Here is a 24,399-nt window from a genome sequence, read left to right on the forward strand (position 1 = left end):
CGCACCCAACTTGTTGGGTGCATACAGTATAAACAGCGAGTCAGATTTTCTGACTCCAGCTGTCCTGGAACATATTTTCAGGGCCCTGACAACTCCTAGCAACTTGGAGTCCTCCAAGTCCCTAGTAGGTGCAAGGCACCACAATAAGCTGGTTCAGGTGAAACACTGACACCACCTTAGGGAGAGAACTGGGGACGAGTCCGCAGCTCTGCCCTGTCCGAATGGACAAACAGATATGGGCTTTTTTGAGAAAAAACCACCAATTTGACACTCGCCTGGTCCAGGCCAGGGCCAAGAGCATGGTCACTTTTTATGTGAGATGCTTCAAATCCACATATTTGACTGGTTTTAAACCAATGTGATTTGAGGAATCCCAGAACTACGTTGAGATCCCACAGTGCCACTGGAGGCACAAAAAAGGGGTTTGTATATGCAATACTCCCTTGACAAACTTCTGGACTTCAGGAACTGAAGCCAATTCTTTCTGGAAGAAAATTTACAGGGCCGAATTTGAACCTTAATGGACCCCAATTTGAGGCCCATAGACACTCCTGTTTGCAGGAAATGCAGGAAACGACCGAGTTGAAATTTCTTTGTGGGGCCTTCCTGGCCTCACACCACGCAACATATTTTCGCCACACGTGGTGATAATGTTGTGCGGTCACCTCCTTTCTGGCTTTGACCAGGGTAGGAATGACCTCTTCCGGAATGCCTTTTTTCCCTTAGGATCCGGCTTTCCATCGCCATGCCGACAAACGCAGCTGCGGTAAGTCTTGGAACAGACATGGTACTTGCTGAAGCAAGTCCCTTCTTAGCGGCAGAGGCCATAAGACCTCTGTAAGCATCTCTTGAAGTTCCGGGTACCAAGTCCTTCTTGGCCAATCCGGAGCCATGAGTATAGTTCTTACTCCTCTACGTCTTATAATTCTCAGCACCTTAGGTATGAGAAGCAGAGGAGGGAACACATACACCGACTGGTACACCCACGGTGTTACCAGAACGTCCACATCTATTGCCTGAGGGTCTCTTGACCTGGCGCAATACCTGTCCCGTTTTTTGTTCAGACGGGACGCCATCATGTCCACCTTTGGTATTTCCCAACGGTTTACAATCATGTGGAAAAAACTTCTCAATGAAGTTTCCACTCTCCCGGGTGGAGGTCGTGCTGAGGAAGTCTGCTTCCCAGTTTCCATTCCCGGGATGAAAAACTGCTGACAGTGTTATCACATGATTTTCCGCCCAGCGAAAAGTCCTTGCAGTTTCTGCCATTGCCCTCCTGCTTCTTGTGTCGCCCTGTCTGTTTACGTGGGCGACTGCCGTGATGTTTTTCCCACTGGATCAATACCGGCTGACCTTGAAGCAGAGGTCTTGCTAAGCTTAGAGCATTATAAATTTACCCTTAGCTCCAGTATATTTATGTGGAGAAAAGTCTCCATACTTGATCACACTCCCTGGAAATTTTTTCCTTGTGTGACTGCTCCCCAGCCTCTCAGGCTGGGCTCCGTGGTTACCAGCATCCAATCCTGAATGCCGAATCTGCTGCCCTCTAGAAGATGAGCACTCTATAACCACCACAGGAGAGACACCCTTGTCCTTGGATATTGGGTTATCCGCTGATGCATCTGAAGATGCGATCCGGACCATTTGTCCAGCAGATCCCACTGAAAAGTTCTTACGTGAAATCTGCCGAATGGAATTGCTTCGTAGGAAGCCACCATTTTTACCAGGACCCTTGTGCAATGATGCACTGTTTTTAGGAGGTTCCTGACTTGCTCGGATAACTCCCTGGCTTTCTCTTCCGGGAGAAACACCTTTTTCTGGACTGTGTCCAGAATCATCCCTAGGCACAGCAGACGTGTCGTCGGGATCAGCTGCGATTTTGGAATATTTAGAATCCACCCGTGCTGATTGTAGCAGTATCCGAGATAGTGCTACTCCGACCTCCAACTGTTCCCTGGACTATGCCCCTATCAGGAGATCGTCCAAGTAAGGGATAATTAAGACGCCTTTTCTTCGAAGAAGAATCATCAATTCGGCCATTACCTTGGTAAAGACCCCAGGGTGCCGTGGACAATCCAAACGGCAGCGTCTGAAACTGATAGTGACAGTTCTGCACCACGAACCTGAGGTACCCTTAGTGAGAAGGGCAAATTTGGGACATAGAGGTAAGCATCCCTGATGTCCCGGGACACTATATAGTCCCCTTATTCCTGGTTCGTTATCACTGCTCTGAGTGACTTCATCTTAATTTGAACCTTTGTAAGTGTTCAAAAACAAATTTTTAGAATAAGTCTCACCTAGCCTTCTGGCTTCAGTACCACAATATAGTGTGGAATAATACCCCTTTTCTGTAGTAGGAGGGGTAATTTAATTATCACCTGCTGGGAATACAGCTTGTGAATTTTTTCCCATACTACCTCCTTGTCGGAGGGAGACTTGGTAAAGCAGACTTCAGGAGCCTGCGAAGGGGAAACGTCTCGACATTCCCATCTGTACCCCCGGGATACTACTTGTAGGATCCAGGGGTCCTGTACGGTCTCAGCGCCATGCTGAGAACTTGTCAGACGCGGTGGAACGCTTCTGTTCCTGGGAATGGGCTGCCTGCTGCAGTCTTCTTCCCTTTCCTCTATCCCTGGGCAGATATGATCTTATAGGGACGAGAGGACTGAGGCTGAAAAGACGGTGTCTTTTTCTGCAGAGATGTGACTTAGGGTAAAAAACGGTGGATTTTCCAGCAGTTGCCGTGACCACCAGGTCCGATGGACCGACCCCAAACAAGTCCTCTTCCTGTATACGGCCATACTGTGCCGTTTGGAATCTGCATCACCTGACCACTGTCGTGTCCATAACATCTTCTGGCAGTTATGGACATCGCGTTTATTCATGATGCCAGAGTGCAAATATCCCTCTGTGCATCTCGCATATATAGAAATGCTCTATAGTCAATAAAATACTGTCCCTGTCAAGGGTATCAATATTTTTAGTCAGGGAATCCGACCAAGCCACCCTAGCTCTGCACATCCAGGCTGAGGCGATCGCTGGCCGCAGTATAACACCAGTATGTGTGTATATACTTTTTATTATATTTTCCAGCCTTGTCAGCTGGTCCTTGAGGACGGCCCTATCTATAGACGGTACCGCCACTTGTTTTGATAAGCGTGTGAGCGCCTTATCCACCTTAAAGGGTGTTTCCCAACGCGCCCTAACTTCTGGCGGGAAAGGGTATACCGCCCATAATTTTCTATCGGGGGGAACCCACGCATCATCACACACTTTATTTAATTTATCTGATTCAGGAAAAACTATGGTAGTTTTTTCACATCCCACATAATACCCTCTTTTGTGGTACTTGTAGTATCAGAAATACGTAACACCTCCTTCATTGCCTTTAACGTGTGGCCCTAATAAGGAATACGTTTGTTTATTCACCGTCGACACTGGATTCAGTGTCCCTGTCTGTGTCTGTGTCGACCGACTAAAGTAAACGGGCGTTTTAAAACCCTTGACGGTGTTTTTGAGACGTCTGGACCGTACTAATTGTTTGTCGGCCGTCTCATGTCGTCAACCGACCTTGCAGCGTGTTGACATTATCACGTAATTTCCTAAATAAGCCATCCATTCCGGTGTCGACTCCCTAGAGAGTGACATCACCATTACAGGCAATTGCTCCGCCTCCTCACCAACATCGTCCTCCTACCTGTCGACACACACGTACCGACACACAGCACACACACAGGGAATGCTCTGATAGAGGACAGGACCCACTAGCCCTTTGGAGAGACAGAGGGAGAGTTTGCCAGCACACACCAAAAACGCTATAATTATATAGGGACAACCTTATATAAGTGTTTTCCCTTATAGCATCTTAATATATATATATAAGCATATCGCCAAATTAGTGCCCCCCCTCTCTGTTTTAACCCTGTTTCTGTAGTGCAGTGCAGGGGAGAGCCTGGGAGCCTTCCCTCCAGCCTTTCTGTGAGGGAAAATGGCGCTGTGTGCTGAGGAGATAGGCCCCGCCCCTTTTTCGGCGGCCTCGTCTCCCGCTCTTAACGGATTCTGGCAGGGGTTAAATATCTCCATATAGCCTCCGGAGGCTATATGTGAGGTATTTTTAGCCAAAATAGGTATTCATTTGCCTCCCAGGGCGCCCCCCTCCCAGCGCCCTGCACCCTCAGTGACTGCCGTGTGAAGTGTGCTGAGAGGAAAATGGCGCACAGCTGCAGTGCTGTGCGCTACCTTTAGAAGACTGAGGAGTCTTCTGCCGCCGATTCTGGACCTCTTCTTACTTCAGCATCTGCAAGGGGGCCGGCGGCAAGGCTCCGGTGACCATCCAGGCTGTACCTGTGATCGTCCCTCTGGAGCTGATGTCCAGTAGCCAAGAAGCCAATCCATCCTGCACGCAGGTGAGTTCACTTCTTCTCCCCTAAGTCCCTCGTTGCAGTGATCCTGTTGCCAGCAGGACTCACTGTAAAATAAAAAACCTAAGCTAAACTTTCCTAAGCAGCTCTTTAGGAGAGCCACCTAGATTGCACCCTTCTCGGCCGGGCACAAAAATCTAACTGGCTTGGAGGAGGGTCATAGGGGGAGGAGCCAGTGCACACCACCTGATCCTAAAGCTTTACTTTTTGTGCCCTGTCTCCTGCGGAGCCGCTATTCCCCATGGTCCTTTCAGGAACCCCAGCATCCACTAGGACGATAGAGAAAATAATAATAATAATAATTATTATTATTATTATTGTGTTGCAATAACTGGGTACTGAAATCATACTTTATGTGCATGCTCATCCCAGCCTTTGCGCTAACCAATTATACTATCATCATCAATAACAATCTGCTTGTTCTCGCTGAAAACAGAAAAAAACTTTAATTATTTTCCTTAATAAAGAGCACAGAAGTTTGCTTTGTAGTGATACTGGCCCTGATATACTTGACTCCAGTAAAGCTTACATGCTAATTTTTAATAAATGGCATTCTACAAAAAAAAACAACAAACAAACAAACACAGATTACACTGCTTGAGTGCTAAGCCAAACTTTATTGGTAAAATCCAGCCATTCGTTGACATGACATGAAAACAAAATGATTTGCTTGCCATATAAGGTGAACCATATTAAAGATGGACTTTCAAGTACATAGTTCACCTAAATTGAATTATAGTATACTTTTTAATAAATTGTTTTTATCTACTGCCAGAAGTCTGCTAAACTAAACACACACATAGTTTGAGGCAGTATATAGCAAGCAAAGATGAGAATAGCCTTCAGAACGGATATTAAGCTATAAGCAGACAGGTTAGTTAACTATAAAAAAGGTAAAAATATTGCATTAAAAAAGGAAAAAGGGATAAAGAAAAAAGTAAGACGAAATCAGCTTACAAATAATCTTAATAAAAATGATGTGTTTATTTAACATAAATCACTGTATTTAATTGTAAGACAACATATTAGCTTTGTCATTGTTTTTAGTAGTTGCATTGGTGCAAGTATGGCGGTACAGGGTACCATTAAGAAATTAGTAGCCGGTATGCTGTACCCCCCTACCACTGGTGGAACAGTTTGTTCCGTTTTCAAATTTGAGATGAAAACAGGACAAACTATATGGAGAGAGAGTGCAGAGGCAGTGTCGGGACAGTTGCAAATGAACAGCACAACAAAGTTTTTTGTGTAGACGCAGTGAAGTGACGTCACTCTGCTGGACACTGAAGAGGAGCCGAGCTGCCAGCGAAGACAGAGCAGCTGAGCAAGCAGAATCCTCATCATACAGCAGTAGGCAAGTGTGGAGTGGGCTGGGCGGATACGGATTGGGGCAAGGGCTGGAGAGACAGAGGATGGCACAGACTCCTTTCTCTGCATGGGAGCTAGACACTAGCACTCCACTCACTAGTTTGCTGCATGCTATCACTCAGCTGCTGCTGCACCTGTCACTTGAGAGTACCAGTGTTTGCATACCAGCCAGCAGCAATGATCCGCAGCCAGACAGCAGGCATTACTCCCGGGAGTGTGGGAGATATGCATGAGGCCACGGACGGCAGGGGGAGGAGGGGGGGTTGTCAGCAGAGACTGGGGAAAAGTTTCTGACTCCATTGACGCTTCTGCCCTGTGGGCAGCTAGAAGCTGTGTGCGGAGTGTCGGTGCCGTACCCCTGGGCTGTCAGAGGGTGTGACTGTTGGACACGATGATGGAGCTGTCCTCTCCTAGGAAGCATTACTGGGGACAGTGGGGAAGGCTGAGGGGCACAGTAGTGGGTGGGGGGGGGGGTGAAAATACAGAGTGAGGGGGAGGCTAAGGGACACATAGTGAGGGCAGGAAGCCTGAGGGCCCCCAAGGAGGGGGCAGGGTGAAGCGGAGGTACCACAAGGTGTGCGTGAGGCTGAGAGACGCAGGGAGAGACAGGGTGAGTGGGAGGCTGGAGAGACGCAGGGAGACACAGGGTGAGTGGGAGGCTGGAGAGACACAGGGACAGGAAGCTGGAAAGACAGGGCAGGATGTTGGAGTGATGGGGCAGGTGGCGGGAGGCTGAAGTGATGGGGCAGGAAGCTGGACAGACAGAAGGGGCAGGAAGTGGGAAACACGGGGGGGGGGATATTGAAGAGACAAGGGACAGGAGACTGTAGTGGATACAAGTTGCACAAGTCTGGTTGAACCTCTGTTGTGTGCCGATGACAATGGTTCTATTCCAGCATAAACCAGGCATCTTTCAGACCATGTGATTTCCTGAGTAGTGAATCCCGACTGAAGAAACTGCCCAGGGAGGATCAATTTCTTCAGTGGTTCCCCGTTGCGAGAAACCATCATATCGGTATGGTGCATTTGGAATGGAAAGGAAAGCTACGAGAGTGATGAGAAATGGGTGGTGTCATGTGACATGTACCCGTTTTGAGTGGCACACCCATTATTTTAGAGCACGCCGTACCACTAAGAAATTTTTTCTACTCGCACCACTAACTGTAGTTGTGATTCAGGCTACTAATAATGATCTGCACACTGTCATGTGATTATCAGTCACATGATAATGTTGTAAGAAGAAGTGTTTGAAGACCTCCCTTTAAGCTGGCACATCACTCTGTTTTCTCCAATGTCTTGTGACCACCAAGGAGGTCATAAACTTAGATGAAGTTCCATTCTCTGGGGATAAATCAGAAACCAATTCTTCCATGTGCGAGACAGAGTGGGTGATTCAATTGCTGGTCGCCCGAGCAGCCACTAGATGGTACCCAATGGAGCAATACAATTGTTTCTCTGTTCAGGCATGCATGAAGCCAGAGGGACACCTTTCAGCTCCTTAGGTGCGAGCTGAAATGTGCGAAAATACCATGGTTTGGGTGCTCAAACGGACGTTTGAGTATCCTAACCTTGACTTTAGCTGCTCTATGCACATAGGGTACGAGTGCACAACGGGCGGAACAATTGAATAGCTCTGGTGGGCACCCATTATGTTTGGGCACCCACAAAACAATTTTTAATTTTTGCAGTGGTAGCCATTTAATTGGCTACCCAAACTGATTTTGCAAATGGAAACTGGGTTATGATACAGCATCCTGGGGATTATACTTTAAATATGATTTTAAAAATATAACTGAACTTTGAAATGTATTTCTGAGATACATATGAAACTACATTTTGTTTATCACCACCTCAATTTCAATTATGATCTATAGAAAGCATAGTATTCGGGCAATGATTAGAACACATAAACAGAAGTGGAAACTAGGAATAAAAATAATGGTGATTAGGGTCTACTTACAGAACGTGGATGCACACATTAATCCTCCGAGCAATTTTCAAGCTCAAACAACAACAACTGGAAGTTTAGCTTAAAAGAAACCACTTACTTAAGGTTGGCATTATTTTCCATTAAGTTGCATTGGGAGAAATGTGGAGTCTAGAGAATGTATTGGTCTCCTTTAGTTATATTACTTGCAACCTTTGTCATTGCTGCAGGAAAATGCTAAATAGGTTTGCATCATAAAATGTGCAAAGGACCTTGAATTTACTCCATGGTAAGCAATTTAAGGGTGGGATCCAATTAGCTGCGCTACAGAATGCCCATATAAAGCTATATGAATTGTATTAAATTAATATACAAGCTGAATATAAACAGAAAATACTGCATTCATGGCATTTATACATTTGTTTTAGTTTCACAAATAGGATCAAAAACATCTTTAAAGAGACAAACATATTCAAAGCTTATGCAAAGTGAGCAGTGTATTGCAGTGACTGGTGCAACTTGGCTAATTACAAGTGTTATTTTGTGACAAACTTCCAATACGTTTAGCTATAAATATCTCCACAAATTTGAGTTATTGCCATGGCACAGTGTTATCTGCAATAAATGCTGCTTGTTTGGAAGTAAAATAAAAACATCCATGCATTAAAGATTCCAGCTAGAAAGTAAGAAATCAGTGATTGCATTAACTTAGAAGTTACCCAGTGTTTGGTACACAGCAGAGTTAGTATAGAAATAGAATGTAATAATACTTGTGGCATACAGAAAGCTATTCTAACAATAAAAAATGAATTACTTCTCGGCCTTTTGGCTAAGATCAAGTGTAGTATCTGCTCGAGAGAAACACTTGGTGGAGTACCTGTACTTACACTGGGAGCGTGAGAGGTTCCTAGTGTGGAATGGAGAAACACCTCGTGGAGTACCAGGCTGGGGGGAGGGGTGGTGAGGGGGGGACTGGGCCCTGGTTGAGACTGGAGAAAAACTGGGCTTAGTATCCACCGTCCTTCTAAGGGGATGAAATAGGGCCCCTTGCGTGGAGCGGAGAACGTCCTGGTTTAGTATCTACTCTAGTACTGGGGTTTGGTCCGCTACCCTGGCACTGAATGTGTATGAAGCTTGGTCTGGCTGAAGGTCGGGAGCAGCCTGAAGCCCGAGGTGTTCTGTGCCCCTGGAACTGGAAGTGCACTTATGGCACTTTAGCATGGAGCACTTCAACCCTTCCGTCTGCACCCACTTTCCTTTGCCCTGGCCTTTTGGCTAGGGCAAGGATAATTTTTATTCCCCCCCGGCCTTCTGGCTGGGGCTTATTTATTTATTTATTTATTCATTCATGTTTGCTGCATTTTTTATTTATTTTTTTTGCACTACACTTATTTTGTTTTTTTTTGGTGTGTGTGTGTGTGTGTGTGTGTGTGTCATGTTTGTTGGGGTTTAGGCGAGACCCTTATGGGCCACCCTCTCCGCTAGTTGCCAAGGCCCTCTCCTTTTGAGGAGGGCTGGAGACTGTTTTCGTTCCCCAGGAAGAAGCTTTGGCCAACCCTGGGGATACTCGAGGGTCCCTCCACACTTTGGCAAGGAGGGACCTGCAGATCCTTTTTCCCTCAGTAGGCCTTTTGGCTCTGAGGGTTGGGGAGTAACGGGGTCCTTCTCCTTTTGGAGAGGTTCCAAGAACCTACGCCCCCAGCATGGTTTTTTGCACAGACCACTGGGTGATGAAGCCACGCACCGCGGGCTTCAAGTAACAAAACTAAAGAAGAAATCAATTAACAAAATGAATGAAGACAGAGCATATACTGTAGACCTAGGCCTTCTGTTTCCATACTTGTGTAAATACAATTGCTTTTTTAAGACATAAAGGTGGCTGCTTCCAACATATGTATCTTGATGGAACATGTATGTAGATAACAACTGATCTCTGTATATACATCACGCAATAAAATGTATATAAACAAATACGAAAGAATATTTGATTGTACCTCTGGTGCATTTGAAACCTGTAGCTATTGCTTCAGTCTATATGCTGGTGATCGAGGTATGCCTATTTCATGCATCATCTTACCAGCTCTTCATTGTAAATATATGTGACGATTTTGGGATTCTAGATTTGCTAAAAATCAGTAATTCAACAAGCATTCTCTAAAGGTGGGTACACACTAGTAGATATATCTGCAGATCAATTGATCTGCAGATATAGCTATGGACGGATCGGGCAGGGTGTTGAGCATACACACTGCCCGATCCGTCGGGGACTCACGTCATGAACTGGGCGGGCGTGTACACACGCCCACCCAGTTCAGCTGTCAATCACCGCCGGCCGCCACAGCATGTGCACGGGAGGTCAATCACCGCCGGCCGCCGCAGCATGTGTATCGGTAGATATATTGGCCGTCGGCTGTGCTGCGGGGCCGACGCAATAAGTCTGTGAACGACGGAGTTCACAGACGTATCGGCCGTACACACTGGCCGACGGACCCGCGATATATCGGCCGTTCAAGAGAACGGCCGATATATCGGCCAGTGTGTACGGGCCTTTAAAGAGCATTTAGCAGACTAAAGGCCCGTACACACTGGCCGATATATCGGCCGTTCTCTTGAACGGCCGATATATCGCGGGTCTGTCGTCCAGTGTGTACGGCCGATACGTCTGAACTCCGTCGTTCACAGACGTATCGCGTCGGCCCCGCAGCACAGCAGACGGCCAATATATCTACAGATATATTGGCGCGTCGCTGTGTGTGTACGGCGGTCGGCCGACCGCCCGTACACATGCTGCGGCGGCTGGCGATGATTGACAGCTAAACTGGGCGGGCATGTGTACACGCCCACCCAGTTCATGACGTCAGTCCCTGACGGATCGGGTGGTGTGTATGCTCAACACACTGCCCGATCCGTCCATAGATATATCTGCAGATCAATTGATCTGCAGATATATCTACTAGTGTGTACCCACCTTAACACTGATGATCCTCTATAAATAATAGGGTTGGGTATGTTAGGCTGGCGTCAGAATGCCGGTGGTCAGAAAACAGACCACGGCATCCCAATGGTGAAATTCCCGACAGGGGGTAGGTAAGTATTCATGCAGCCTAATCCTCCCCCCCCCCACCCCACAACCTAAACCTATCCCTCCACGGGGGTGCCTAAATCTAAACGCCCCCTTCCCACAGCTTAACCCTAGCCCTCCGTCCCCCACAGCCTGACCCTAACCCTCCCTGGGGGTGACTAAACCTTACCCCCTTCCCCCTCAGCTTAACCCTAACCCTCCCCCCGCGGTTTACCTGTCCGCAGCCCCGGCAAACCCTCGTTCAGGATCCTGGTGGCCGGGATTCTGGCGCCAGGATGCTCATCCCGGATCCCAAATAATAACTAATAAAATCTGTACACATTCTGTGACAAGCATCTTCATGTAACTTTAATGTTGTGTAATGTTGTGCAGGTCAGGGTCACCAACACTCTCTATACTACGTAAACTATGCTGCAGAGGGGCTTTGTGAGCACTGCGGAATCATCTGATAAGAGTGAGGATACAAGACAAGGTTTGCACACTGTTTTGCAACATCAGTGTGTACAAGTCTAATAGGATCATATAAGGTATACCCATCCTACAGTATGTTGAGCGCTAAATAAATAGTACACATTGGGAATCTTTCTTTATAAAAGGTCAGCCATGTTTTCTCTTCAGATCATGGATGCTGGCGTAATTTAGAGCGCAAGATGTGTGTAAACTGGGAATACTTATTAGAACCAATTCCATGCGACTTATTGCTAAAGATGATTGTCAGACACATGGAAATCATTTTGGGTCTAAAAATTCTGAAGTGATCTACAATATGAAGTCCATGACAGAATACCCCTGTTCATAAGATCCCGGTGTATACTGATATAGTAACATAGTAGTATTTCCTGCTTTTATCACTTTAGTAATAGTAATAGTGCATATCCATAATAGTGGTGTTTAGTAAACATACACAATACAAAGGAGAGAAGAGTTGCATAGGGAAAAAGACTGTTCAAGACGTCTACGAGATACCCATCTCAATCAGCACAGAAGTGTGTGTTTCAGAGAAGCAAATTTATAGCAAAAGCCTTCTATGTAAAGCCCTGTATCGTATAAATACCCCCCACATTTTCTGTAAGCAGACAACTTTGTACAAACCATGTAACCTTACCTGCAAGAGCCTGTTTTGTAGAACTGTTCTTTTGCACCTGTACTGGAACGGAGGGTATGCTTGGGGGGGGGAGAAAAAAGCATAACCACATAAATAAAATACAACATTGATGCATTATGGCCTTTATCAAATGTATTGCAGTACATGATCTACTTTTGTTCAAAAAGAACTTCTCACATCTTTACAAAACTACAAACTACTACTTCATCAAATAGGACATTATGGGGGGAATTCACTTGTTATAGCCATCCGATCTCCCGTCTAAAGTGTCAGGAAATAGCAGGCGCCATATTTAATTGATGCTGCTTATCGCGCCCATTAGTGTCAGGTTTAGCAGAATAAAGGAACTAAACCCGACTAAACTCATAGGCGCGTCAGGTCACTTATCGCATATTTCAGACCGCCACTTCTTGGGGTGCGTGCCGGAATGCCAGCGCCAGCAGCTGGTCGCACCAGACAGGAGCAACAATTGAACAGCTCCATCGGGCACGCAGGAGAGACAGCTGCTGGCGCTAACGATTGAACCCCCCCCCCTATAATTGAAAGAGTATACCACGTTCTATTTCCTAGTCATATACATTTTCATGAAATAGTGCATTATTCTTTCTCATGTGTTACAACACCCCTGTAGTGCTCACTCTAGGTGCAGGATGCTGATCAGTGATGAGGGCATATTTTAATTTAGAGGGGCAAAATTTTAGATGTGAACTATTTTGCCCTTAAAAATTAAAATATGTCCTCCTCCCTGGTCAGTACCCTGCACCTAGAGTGAGCACTACCCCTGACTTATTACTGTTGTTATAGAGAAGAAAGAAGCTGGGCTCAGAAGCCAAGGTGAGCTATTAGAATAGTAAGTAGGAACAAAGCAGTTTTCTTTTATGTATAGCGTAAAAGGCACAATGCGATGTATAAATAAAGTTCCAATAGAAGGTAATAGGATCATTGTAACTAGATACCATCACACAAAAAAAGCAGACAGGAAATAGGTACAATTGTGTTAATCAATACTTTAAATCAAGAAACCATGCTACTGCAAAGACTGTCAAAGCAAATCATTGCAAAAATTACCTGTGAAAATTTAGCAAAGACAATTACTGAATAAAAAACCCAGGGCTTCTTTATGGTTATATAGAAAAATACACAAAAACCAGAACAGAGTACAACAAAAGCAGAGAGGTATATATTGCATAGTAACACACAAGTTATCACACAATATTGAGATTTAGGCAATGCTCGTGATGAAATGACTAATAAAAAGGTGGCTTAGTTCCCAACAGCATCTATATTTGTACAAGTGTGCCTACGTGGCTACTCTCTGGAAAGACCAGCCAGAATAATGTACGTGCAGGGATGAGGTTGGCTGACCAACTTGAGAATGTGTCCTTTTTGTTGAGAAGTAAAGACTGCCTCTAACGTAGGGAGCGCCTCTCTACCTGTGCCTTCACCACACTAACACATTGAAATCTTGTTTTTTCCCCTTACATGCATAAATAGGCATGACTGCCTGTCTAAATGGCAAAACATGCCCATAAGCCAAACAAATCCTCTCTCCAACCACTTGTACCTCTGCAGATACAACCATCTCGGCCTGCAAAAGTCAGCATTTAGCCGTGTGTGCATATTTGTAAAATGACCCTTGTGTTTGGTGGTGCATACAGATGTAGCCATGCTGCAACACGGCTGCTGCATGGCGTGCCAGGCTGCGGCTATTCACACCGGCATTTGAGTCATAAATTCCTAAAGGAATTAATGAAGCAATCGCTGGCTGCGAATAGTCGCCATGCACCATGCCGTGATGTAACATGCCACATCACAGTAAGATGAGCATGGCTAAATCTGTAGATGTATTCCTACCATAAAAGGGTTCAACTGTGAAAATAATGTGAAAAATATACTGTGTGTGCTACAGACACACTCAGCTAGATAAAATAGAATAAAGTCATACTTAGCTGTCTTTTGCTGCAAAGTGACATGGCTTTGGATTTCATAGATCTGGATGTCCAGAGTGTTGCAGCAAACCCCTTTGGGTGACAGTGGATGAATGGAGGAGCAGGATGGTAAATGTGATCATTCACAATGCAAAATATATCATAGAATATCATTAAAACAAAACTCAACAGCTGTTGAAAAATAAACATGAAGAGTAAATTATGTAATTAAATCATATAAAAGAAAAATGAGAGATGGGTAGAAATAATGTACAATGCAAAGGTGATGAACCCATGACTAACAATGTAAGAGTGATAAAATGCAATAGTCAAAGCTGCCCAAATTGTTACTGAAGCAGACCACTGAGGAAGCCACTAACAGGAAGTGGAATGTCTCTGAACAAAACACAGCACAAACACTGCAAGTGTGCAACACCTCTTCATTTGTTTCAATCATTTGTTTTTATTATATGAACGTTATGGTAAGAACTTACCGTTGATAACGTGATTTCTCTTATGTCCACAGGTATCCACAGGATAACATTGGGATATTGTCGAGCGACAGCGAAAATGGCACCAACACGGTCACGAGCTTTCTGGCCTCCCAGGATGCATTGGGGCCTCCACTATATAGTCCCGCCCACTGATTCAGTCACATCAGTTCTTTCCACAGCGATTATAGGCAGGAACATTAGGTAGAAACCTGTACAGGCGATAAGAACACACATGCACACCCTTCCATACAAGAAGGAAGAGGTTTTTAGTGTTTGTCTAGATCCTCAAATCAGATGCGTCCGGGTGGGATCCCTGTGGATACCTGTGGACATAAGAGAAATCACGTTATCAACGGTAAGTTCTTACCATAACGTTCATTTCTCTGGCTGGGTCCACAGGATTATCCACAGGATAACATTGGGATTCCCAAAGCCATTTTAGTGGTGGGGACGCTCCTGATTGCACAGGAGGACCTTTCGCCCGAAGTCTGCGTCATGAGAGGCAAAAGTATCCAAGGCATAATGTCTGATGAATGTGTTTATGGAAGACCATGTGGCTGCCTTACATATCTGTTCTGCTGATGCACCCTGTTGTGCTGCCCAAGAAGGACCTACCTTACGTGTAGAGTGTGCAGAGACATTAGCCGGAATAGGGAGATCTGCATGAGAATAAGCTTCAGATATTATCATTCGGAGCCATCTCGCCAGCGTCTGTTTACTAGCAGGCCAACCTCTCCTATGGAATCCGTATAGGATGAAGAGGGAATCTGTTTTCCTGATGGCACTAGTACGATCTATGTAGATTTTTAAAGACCGGACCACGTCCAGTGACGCTTCTCCCGCAGATAGTCCCGATACCTGAAAAGCTGGGACTACAATCTCTTCATTCAGGTGAAACTTTGACACCACCTTTGGAAGATAACTAGATCTCGTTCTGAGAACTGCTCTGTCTGGAAAAAAACTTAGGAAAGGAGACTTACATGATAATGCTCCTAAATCTGACACTCTTCTGGCTGACGCCATTGCCAGTAAAAAAAAAGAACTTTAACCGTTAACCACTTAAGATCTGCTCTCTCAAGTGGTTCAAACAAAGGACCCTGGAGAAATTTAAGAACTAAATTCAAATCCCAGGGAGCTGCAGGAGGAACAAATGGAGGTTGAATATGTACTACTCCTTGGAAAAAAGTACGTACATCCTGTAGGTCAGCAATCTTCTGCTGAAACCATACAGTCAATGCTGAGACTTGCACCCTCAAGGAAGCAACCTTCAACCCCTTATCCAATCCTGCCTGCAGAAAATCCAAAATTCTAGCTACTTTAAAGGCTCTTGGATTGTAATTTTTTCCAGAACACCAATGAATATAGGCTTGCCATATTCTATGATATACACGGGCCGAAGAAGGCTTTCTTGCTCTAAGCATGGTTTGGATTACTTGCTTTGAAAATCCTTTAGCCTCTAAGATAGAGGTTTCAACAGCCACGCCGTCAAAGACAGGCGATCCAGATGACTGTGACAACAAGGACCCTGCATTAACAGATCTGAACGTTGAGGGAGCAGTATCGGTGCTTCCACGGACATTCTCCACAGATCTGTGTACCCATGCCTTCTTGGCCAAGCTGGAGCTATTAGAATGATTGCTCCTTTTGCCTGTTTTATCTTTCTCACTACTCTGGGTAACAGAGATATTGGAGGGAACAGATATGCCAGCTGAAACCTCCATTCTACTGACAGTGCGTCTACCAGGACTGCTCCTGGGTCCCTTGTTCTTGATCCGTACCTCGGAACTTTGTTGTTTAGACGAGACGCCATAAGGTCTATCTCCGGTAGACCCCATCTGTTCACCAGTGTTTGAAACACTTCTGGGTGTAGTGCCCATTCGGTTTCCTGAATGGTGTGCCGACTGAGAAAATCCGCTTCCCAATTTAGTACACCCGGGACAAATACTGCTGACAATGCTGGGAGATGGAGTTCTGCCCACTTTAGAATGGGAGTTACTTCCTCCATCAGACTCTTGCTGTGAGTCCCTCCTTGATGATTTAGGTATGCTACTGCCGTCGCATTGTCTGAGCGGATCTGGACTGGTCTTCCTTGTCGATTGTCCTTTGCCTGAACTAGGGCCAAGTAAATGGCTCTTATTTCTAACAGATTTATCGGCAGGCGACTTTCCCTTGCGGTCCATTTTCCATGGAACCATAGGCTTCCGAGTACCGCCCCCCAACCTTGCAGGCTGGCATCTGTCGTCAGGACTTGCCACTCTTTTATCCAAAAGGGTCTCCCCTTGTTTAAATGGTGTCTGTAGCCACCATGCTAGAGACCTTTTTACATTTACTGGAATCTTTATCATCTGCTTCTTTATTGTTTGATGATTTCCGTTCCATTTTGTCAAAATGAGATGCTGCAATGGTCTGGAGTGGAATTGCGCATATTCCACCATGTCGAACGTTGATACCATCAGACCCAACAGCCGCATTGCTGCATGGACTGACATTGTCTGGGCTTGCAACGCTTCCTGAGCCATGACCTGCACCTTGACTATTTTCTTCTCTGGTAAGAGAACTCTCTGTAGGTCTGAATCCAATATGGCTCCCAAATGAACCATCCGCTGTGATGGATTCAGGGACGACTTCTCCCAATTTATGAGCCACCCGTGTCTCTGTAAACAAACTATCGTCTGTTGGAGATGGCTCAACAGTAAATCTTGCGACTGTGCTAAGATTAATAGGTCGTCTAGGTATGGGAATATCCTTATCCCTGGTTTGCGCAGACAAGCTGCCATAACCACCATGATCTTGGTAAACACCCTGGGTGCTGTAGCTAGCCCGAAGGGCAGAGCTTGGAACTGGAAGTGTTCCTTGAGGATGGCAAACCTGAGGTAACACGGATGTGATAGTGCTATAGGCACATGTAGGTAAGCATCCCGCACATCCAGAGATACCATATAGTCTCCCGGTTCCATAGCCAACATTATGGAGCGTAACGTCTCCATGTGGAACTTCGGGATCCATATGTAATTGTTCAACATCTTCAGATTTAGAATTGGTCGATATGACCCATTTGGTTTCTGGATTAGAAACAGATTGGAGTAATACCCCTGTCCCTTTTGTGATGGAGGTACTGGGACAATCACACCTGACTGCAGTAATTTTTGGACTGCTTCTTGCAGGGCATTGGCCTTCGACTCTATACGAGACGGGCTGGTGCAAAAAAATCTTTGAGGAGGCTGCCTCCTGAATGGGAACCCATACCCCCTGAGATACTACCTTCTGCACCCAGGCATCTGTTGTTGACTGTTGCCATGTGTGTGCAAATTGCAGGAGTCGGCCCCCAACCCTGGAATCCTCCAGGCGGAGGCCCGTCTCTTCAGGCTGAGGGCTTTTGTTCAGGTTTGGAAGCTGGCTTTTTGCTAGCCCACTGCTTCTTACCCCTGGATTTAAACTGGGGTTGTTTAGGCTCCTCTTTACCTTTCGCTTTGCTTTGCCAGCGAAATGAGCGAAATTTTAAACCCTTGGACTTAGGGTTGTAGGTAGCCGGAAATCTGACCTTCTTCGATTCAGCCTCTGACTCTAGGATATCCGATAAAGGTTTTCCAAATAATATATTACCCATGAAAGGCAATGCTTCCAATTCCTTCTTGGACTCCGCATCTGCCTTCCAGGTCCGTAGCCAGACTGCTCTGCGAGCGACTACTGCCAGGGCTGAAGCTTTAGAAGCAACAGTGCCTACATCAATGGCTGCTTCTTCTAAATACTGGGCAGATTGTCTTAAACGGCAAAGACGATCCTCTTGCTCCCTAGTAGGAGAGGGGATGTCATTCTCTAGTTCCTCTATCCATTCGCCCATTGCCTTTGCTACCCAGGCCGAAGCCATAGCAGGTCTTACCACTGCACCCACAAGAGAAAAAATATTTTTCAATAGGCTCTCTACCCTCCTGTCTGTGACATCATTCAAAGAGGTAGATGACAGTGGCAAAGCAGATTTGTGCACGAGTCGCAGAACATGTGCATCTACTTTTGGAGGAACTTCTCTCTTCGAACAATCTCCAGCAGGAAATGGATAATAAGAATCCCATCTCCTAGGAATCTTATACTTTTTACCGGGCGCTGCCCAAGACTCATCCATCATTTCCGTCAACTCCTCTGACGCTGGAAATTCAGCTTTCACTGACTTTGTTCGTTTGAATACAGGTGCTTTTGCTTTTAACGCTGTCTTGGCTGGTTCTTCCAGAGAAAGCACAGCCTTTACTGCATTAATGAGTTCAGCTACATCATCTGAACTAAAGCTCTGCGACTGATCATCATACGGAGTTGAATCTATTGTTTCCGCATCATCATCCGATGTATCCTCTTGTGTAGTCTGCCATACAGACGTATCTGTCTTAGTCTTACCTACCCCTTGGTTGCTTGTAGAGGCTACTGGAACCAAACCATAGGAAGGGAGCTGCATGTATGGGTTCATAGTGTAACCTAACCCCTGAGGTGGTGCTACTGGAGCTAACCTGTCCGCTATTGAAGACAGAGTCTTTGCGAACATATTCCATGGTGGCTCTACTGGAGGTTGAACTAACTCCTGTTTTTTACTTCGCTGAAAAGCGAAACAGTTTGCACACAAACCCTCATAAGTGACCAATTGAATCATATCAATTACCCCTGACTTACAAGATAAGCATGTTAGGGCTGTAGGAGTGCTTGACAAATTCTCCTCATCACTTTTGCCGCTCACAGACATTTTTTCTGATATTGACTACACAATTTTGTGACTGAACCACACCCTATAATCAGTATATAGAGGTGAAATCAGTCTGACCACAGTGCACCTGATTTGAGGGTCAGAACAGGACTGACATTACACAGAAAAGTCAGCACACATACTAGCAGTCAGTCACATGTTAAAGCATTAGACATTGTCATATGAGAATACAACCTCCATAATAACTTATACATAAGTAGGAAATTTGTACTTCTGTTTAACTGGTTCTTTTTCAACATAACATGCAGAAAACACAGTAATATACAGGTCTCATATGCAATAGGTACTAAAAATTAACAGTGCACACTAAGAAGTAGAAGGAATTTTTAGTACTGTATACCCTGCCTCCAGGGAGCGGGATACAGGGAGACTCACCACACTTCCATATCCAAGCAAAGACGCTCGAAAGACGCTGAGTGGATTCAGACGCTACTGGTGTACACTGCCGCTCTTGGTAACTGATAACGGACACGGACGCTCACCAACGGACACGGACGCTGAGCGACTCCACGTGCATGCAGACACTAAAGGCCTGCGACTCGGTCTGGGCGGGTTTATATCCAGTGTACACAACCGCAGCGTCTAAGCTGCGACCGAGTACCCTCGTGGTAGCGTCTGAGCCGGAAGTGAGGTTATTCAGTTCATGAAACGAGAGACCCGCGGGAACTGGCCATGAACTCGGAGGAGGGACGGCCAGGAGAGCGTCTGAAACCCCCTGTTGACTTAAACTCCCAGGATCGCGGCCTCACCTAGTCCTGGCGCCTATGATCCCCGGAGCGTAGCGCTGTCACACTCGAGATGTTCGGCGCATCAACACGCTGTTTGTAGTCTCCACCAAATCAGCGTAGCTGTGTCCTGACCCCTCTAGTAAGAGGAAGTCCATATACTCACTGTCTCCCCATGCTCCGGCCACAGCCTGGTAACGTCTGCTGGACCTGCTAGAACATCCGACACAGACGCCCGTCGAGACAGCACTGTACCGCGAAGGTAAGCGTTGTTGCGACCCGGTGGGGAGTTGTTGGAGCGACTCTTTCTAATACACGTTTAAGACGCTGTTAAGAGAAGTCGCTCAAACAAAAACAGTAAGTCTATAAAAATAAAGTAATGAAAACTTGAGGCTGCTTTCACAGCAGCCCTGTGACCATGCGGCTTCCTGCCGCACCAAGCAAAAAACTGATCTGACTGAATCAGTGGGCGGGACTATATAGTGGAGGCCCCAATGCATCCTGGGAGGCCAGAAAGCTCGTGACCGTGTTGGTGCCATTTTCGCTGTCGCTCGACAATATCCCAATGTTATCCTGTGGATAATCCTGTGGACCCAGCCAGAGAAATTCATTTTTACATTCACTAAATTAAATTATGGATAAACCATTGTATCTTTGATTTATATTAATTCATTATCCACACTGTTATGGGCCCTACTCACTGGCCGACCCGCCGCCGAGCTGCCCGACGGCGGATACGGCCGACGAGCGACCCGGCGGCGGGGGGGCAGTGACGGGGGGAGTGAAGTTTCTTCACTCCCCCCGTCACGCGGCTGCATTGAAGTGCAGGCAAATATGGACGAGATCGTCCATGTTGGCCTGCATGCACAGCCGACGGGAGACCAGCGATGAACGAGCGCGGGGCCGCGCATCGTTCATCGCTGGAGTCTCCACACTGAAAGATATGAACGAGTTCTCGTTCATTTATGAACGAGATCGTTCATATCTTTCAAAAAATCGGCCAGTGTGTAGGGCCTATTAGAAAACCATCAAATATAAACTAGATTTAGCAGATTTAAGTTCTATGGGCGATGTTAAATTGTTTGAGTGTGGACAGCCAGTAGATGGTGCTCAACGGAGCTATTCAATTGCTACTTCATTTAGGCGCAATCAGCTGTCAGCTGCTGCATTTCAGTTTGCACACTCGGGGGTGGTGAGCTGAAATGAGCGAAGTGACCCATTTCAGTGTTAAAACGGGAATTTTTGCGACGTGCCCATTAGTTTGGTCGGGTTTAGCTGCTTTACGTGATAAATAAGCAGAATTGAATATCGCGCCCCCTTCCCCGATCTCCCGCCACTACAGACAAGAGTGATAAACAATTGAATATCAACCTAACAGTCTCACTGACCTCTTTAGTTTGAATATGTAATTAGTTATTATGTAACTATCTCAAACAAAATGTTTGTTGCCCACATGAGCATATTAGAAATAGTAAATACCACTTAACCAATTTAAATTATATTCACGGGTTTCATCTCTTGACACTATTCATCAATTCACCACCTTTATCATGTACAGTTTCGTACTAATAAACATCTCCCGTCTCCTTATATTAAGTTGCAATTTATTTTTCAGCAACTATTGAAATCTTTACATTTATTACACTTCTACTCAAATAAAATATATATATATACATATATATATATATATATATACATATATATATATATACATATATATATATATATATATATATATATATATATATATATATATATATATACATACCGTATATACTCGAGTATAAGCCGACTTTTTCAGCACCTTTTTTTGTGCTGAAAAAGCCTCTTCGGCTTATACACGAGTGAGTATTTAGGAGGGACATGGGAGGGCACAGCGCGCGGCTCTCCTGTGTCTCTCCGGCGGCAGCGGCGTGTGTGTGTTAAAGGAGGGACACGGAGGGAACAGCGCGCGGCTCTCCTGTGTCCCTCCTGTGTCTCCGGCGGCAGCAGCGTGTGTGTGTTATAGGAAGTGGCGGAAACCGGCATTTCCTTTAACACACACACACACGCCGCTGCCGCCGAAGACGCAGGAGGGACACAGGAGAGCCGCGCGCTGTGCTCTCCGTGTCCCTCCTTCAGAAGACAGCGCGGGAGCGACGGGACAGCGCGGGAGCGACGGGGGGTAAGTAACAAACTGGCACTGTGGGGCATATCTGGCACATCTGGCACTGTGGGGCATATCTGGCAGCATGAGGGCATATCTGGTACTGTGGGGCATATCTGGCACATCTGGCATTGTGGGGCATATCTGGCAGCATGAGGGCATATCTGGCACTGTGGGGCATATCTGGCAGCATGAGGGCATATCTGGCACATATGGCATTGTGGGGCATATCTGGCAGCATGAGGGCATATCTGGCACTGTGGGGCATATCTGGCACTGTGGGGCATATCTGACACATCTGGCATTGTGGGGCATATCTGGCAGCATGAGGGCATATCTGGCACTGTAGGGCATATCTGGCACATCTGGCATTGTGGGGCATATCTGGCAGCATGAGGGCATATCTGGCACTGTGGGGCATATCTGGCAGCATGAGGGCATATCTGGCACTGTGGGGGCATATCTGGCACTATGAGGGATGTGTAACGGCTAGAGCTGCATTTCCCACCCTAGGCTTATACTCGAGTCAATAAGTTTTCCCAGGTTTTTGTGGTAAAATTAGGTGCCTCGGCTTATATTCGGGTCGACCTATCCTCGAGTATATACGGTATATATATGTTATATTTTTTTAAAATATATTATAGGTTTACTTTTACCATCTTGCGCCTGAATTTACCCACCACCAGCCAGATTTAGGAAATCCAAAGCAACGTTAGTCCACATATCATGTCATTGCAACGCGCATCTGGGAATGTCAATATAAGTGGTTTTTAGATTGTGGCCAAGTAATAGTAGTAGTTGTTTTTTGTTTTTTTTTGTTATGGTGTGGTTCGCATTAATAAGGTGTGATTATGTTACTTTGTGTATCTCAACTCAAATACCAAAACAGGTAATGTTTTAAGGATTTCTTTATTTATGGACAGGTGAGTTACTAGGTTTAGAAGTTTTTATCCCATCTATTCCAACAGAATAAAATCATCAATTACCTGTTGGAGGACTATAAACCCTAGGAGTTGAGAAACGACAGAGAAGTAGATGATGAGGAGTGTGTGGGGTTGGTTGTGATCAAGTTGGGATGGTATGGTTAGAGGAATTACTATCCATTAAAGCGTTATTCTTATGTTATATATTACTGTTAAGCCTAAGACTAATTACTTGGTTCATGCTGTATTTTATAATAAATGTCTACTAGCAGTGGTGGAACTAGGTCTGTAAACAATACTAAGTCCTAATGTCACTTTTCCTACTGCTTAAAATTGTAATACCATCAAATTTCTTTTCTCTAACGTCCTAGTGGATGCTGGGGACTCCGTAAGGACCATGGGGATAGACGGGCTCCGCAGGAGACATGGGCACTTTAAGAAAGAATTTAGGTTCTGGTGTGCACTGGCTCCTCCCTCTATGCCCCTCCTCCAGACCACAGTTTGATACAGTGCCCAGACGAGCTGGGTGCTTTTCAGTGAGCTCTCCTGAGTTCGCTGAAAGTATTTTGTTAGGTTTTTTATTTTCAGGGAGCTCTGCTGGCAACAGACTCCCTACATCGTGGAACAGAGGAGAGAGAAGCAGCCCTACTCTCTGAAGCTAGGTCCTGCTTCTTAGGCTACTGGACACCATTAGCTCCAGAGGGATCGTACGCAGGATCTCACCCTCGCTGTCCGATCCTAGAGCCGTGCCGCCGTCCCCCTCGCAGAGCCGGAAGACAGAAGCCGGGTGAGTATGAGAAGCAAGAAGACTTCAAATCGGCAGCAGAAGACTCCGTTCTTCACTGAGGTAACGCACAGCACTGCAGCTGTGCGCCATTGCTCCCACACACCTCACATACTCCGGTCACTGTAAGGGTGCAGGGCGCAGGGGGGGGCGCCCTGGGCAGCATTTGGATCCTCTTTTTGGCAAAAGTAAACATATATACAGTTGGGCACTGTATATATGTATGAGCCCCCGCCAAGAAAATGCATATTTAAGCGGGACAGAAGCCTGCCGTCGAGAGGGCGGGGCTTCTTCCTCAGCACTCACCAGCGCCATTTTTTCTCCACAGCTCCGCTGAGAGGAAGCTGCCCAGGCGCTCCCCTGCAGATTCACGGTAGAAGAGGGTAAAAAGAGAGGGGGGCACATAAATTAGGCGCAAAAACACAATATAAACAGCAGCTACTGGGTTAACATTAAGTTACTGTGTTATTCCTGGGTTTATAGCGCTGGGGTGTGCTGGCATACTCTCTCTCTGTCTCTACAAAGGGCCTTGTGGGGGAACTGTCTTCAAAAAGGGCATTCCCTGTGTGTGTGTGGTGTGTCGGTACGCTTGTGTCGACATGTCTGATGAGGAAGGCTATGTGGAAGCAGAGCGGGAGCAAGTGAATGTGGTGTCTCCGCCGACGGCGCCGACACCTGATTGGATGGATATGTGGAAGGTTTTAAATGATAATGTTAATTCCTTGCATAAGAGGTTAGATAAAGCTGAAGCC

At 45.9% G+C, this 24,399-nt stretch overlaps 1 protein-coding gene and 1 pseudogene across 5 annotated transcripts in view; one reads left to right on the plus strand and one right to left on the minus strand.

Annotated features, from left to right (window-relative positions):
• The window catches only part of DTX2 (deltex E3 ubiquitin ligase 2), a 180,659-nt gene that overhangs the window by 78,467 nt on the left and 77,793 nt on the right, over positions 1 to 24,399 (minus strand). For all 5 annotated transcript variants that reach the window (XM_063953950.1, XM_063953953.1, XM_063953954.1 and 2 more), the window contains exon 4: positions 11,901 to 11,959. In XM_063953950.1, coding sequence (XP_063810020.1) covers positions 11,901 to 11,959 — 59 coding nt within the window. The remainder of the gene's footprint in view (positions 1 to 11,900; positions 11,960 to 24,399) is intronic.
• On the plus strand, positions 8,523 to 8,595 carry LOC135052879 (U2 spliceosomal RNA; annotated as a pseudogene).

Source organism: Pseudophryne corroboree, chromosome 2 (genome assembly GCF_028390025.1).
Source record: "Pseudophryne corroboree isolate aPseCor3 chromosome 2, aPseCor3.hap2, whole genome shotgun sequence".
Lineage (NCBI taxonomy): Eukaryota > Metazoa > Chordata > Amphibia > Anura > Myobatrachidae > Pseudophryne > Pseudophryne corroboree.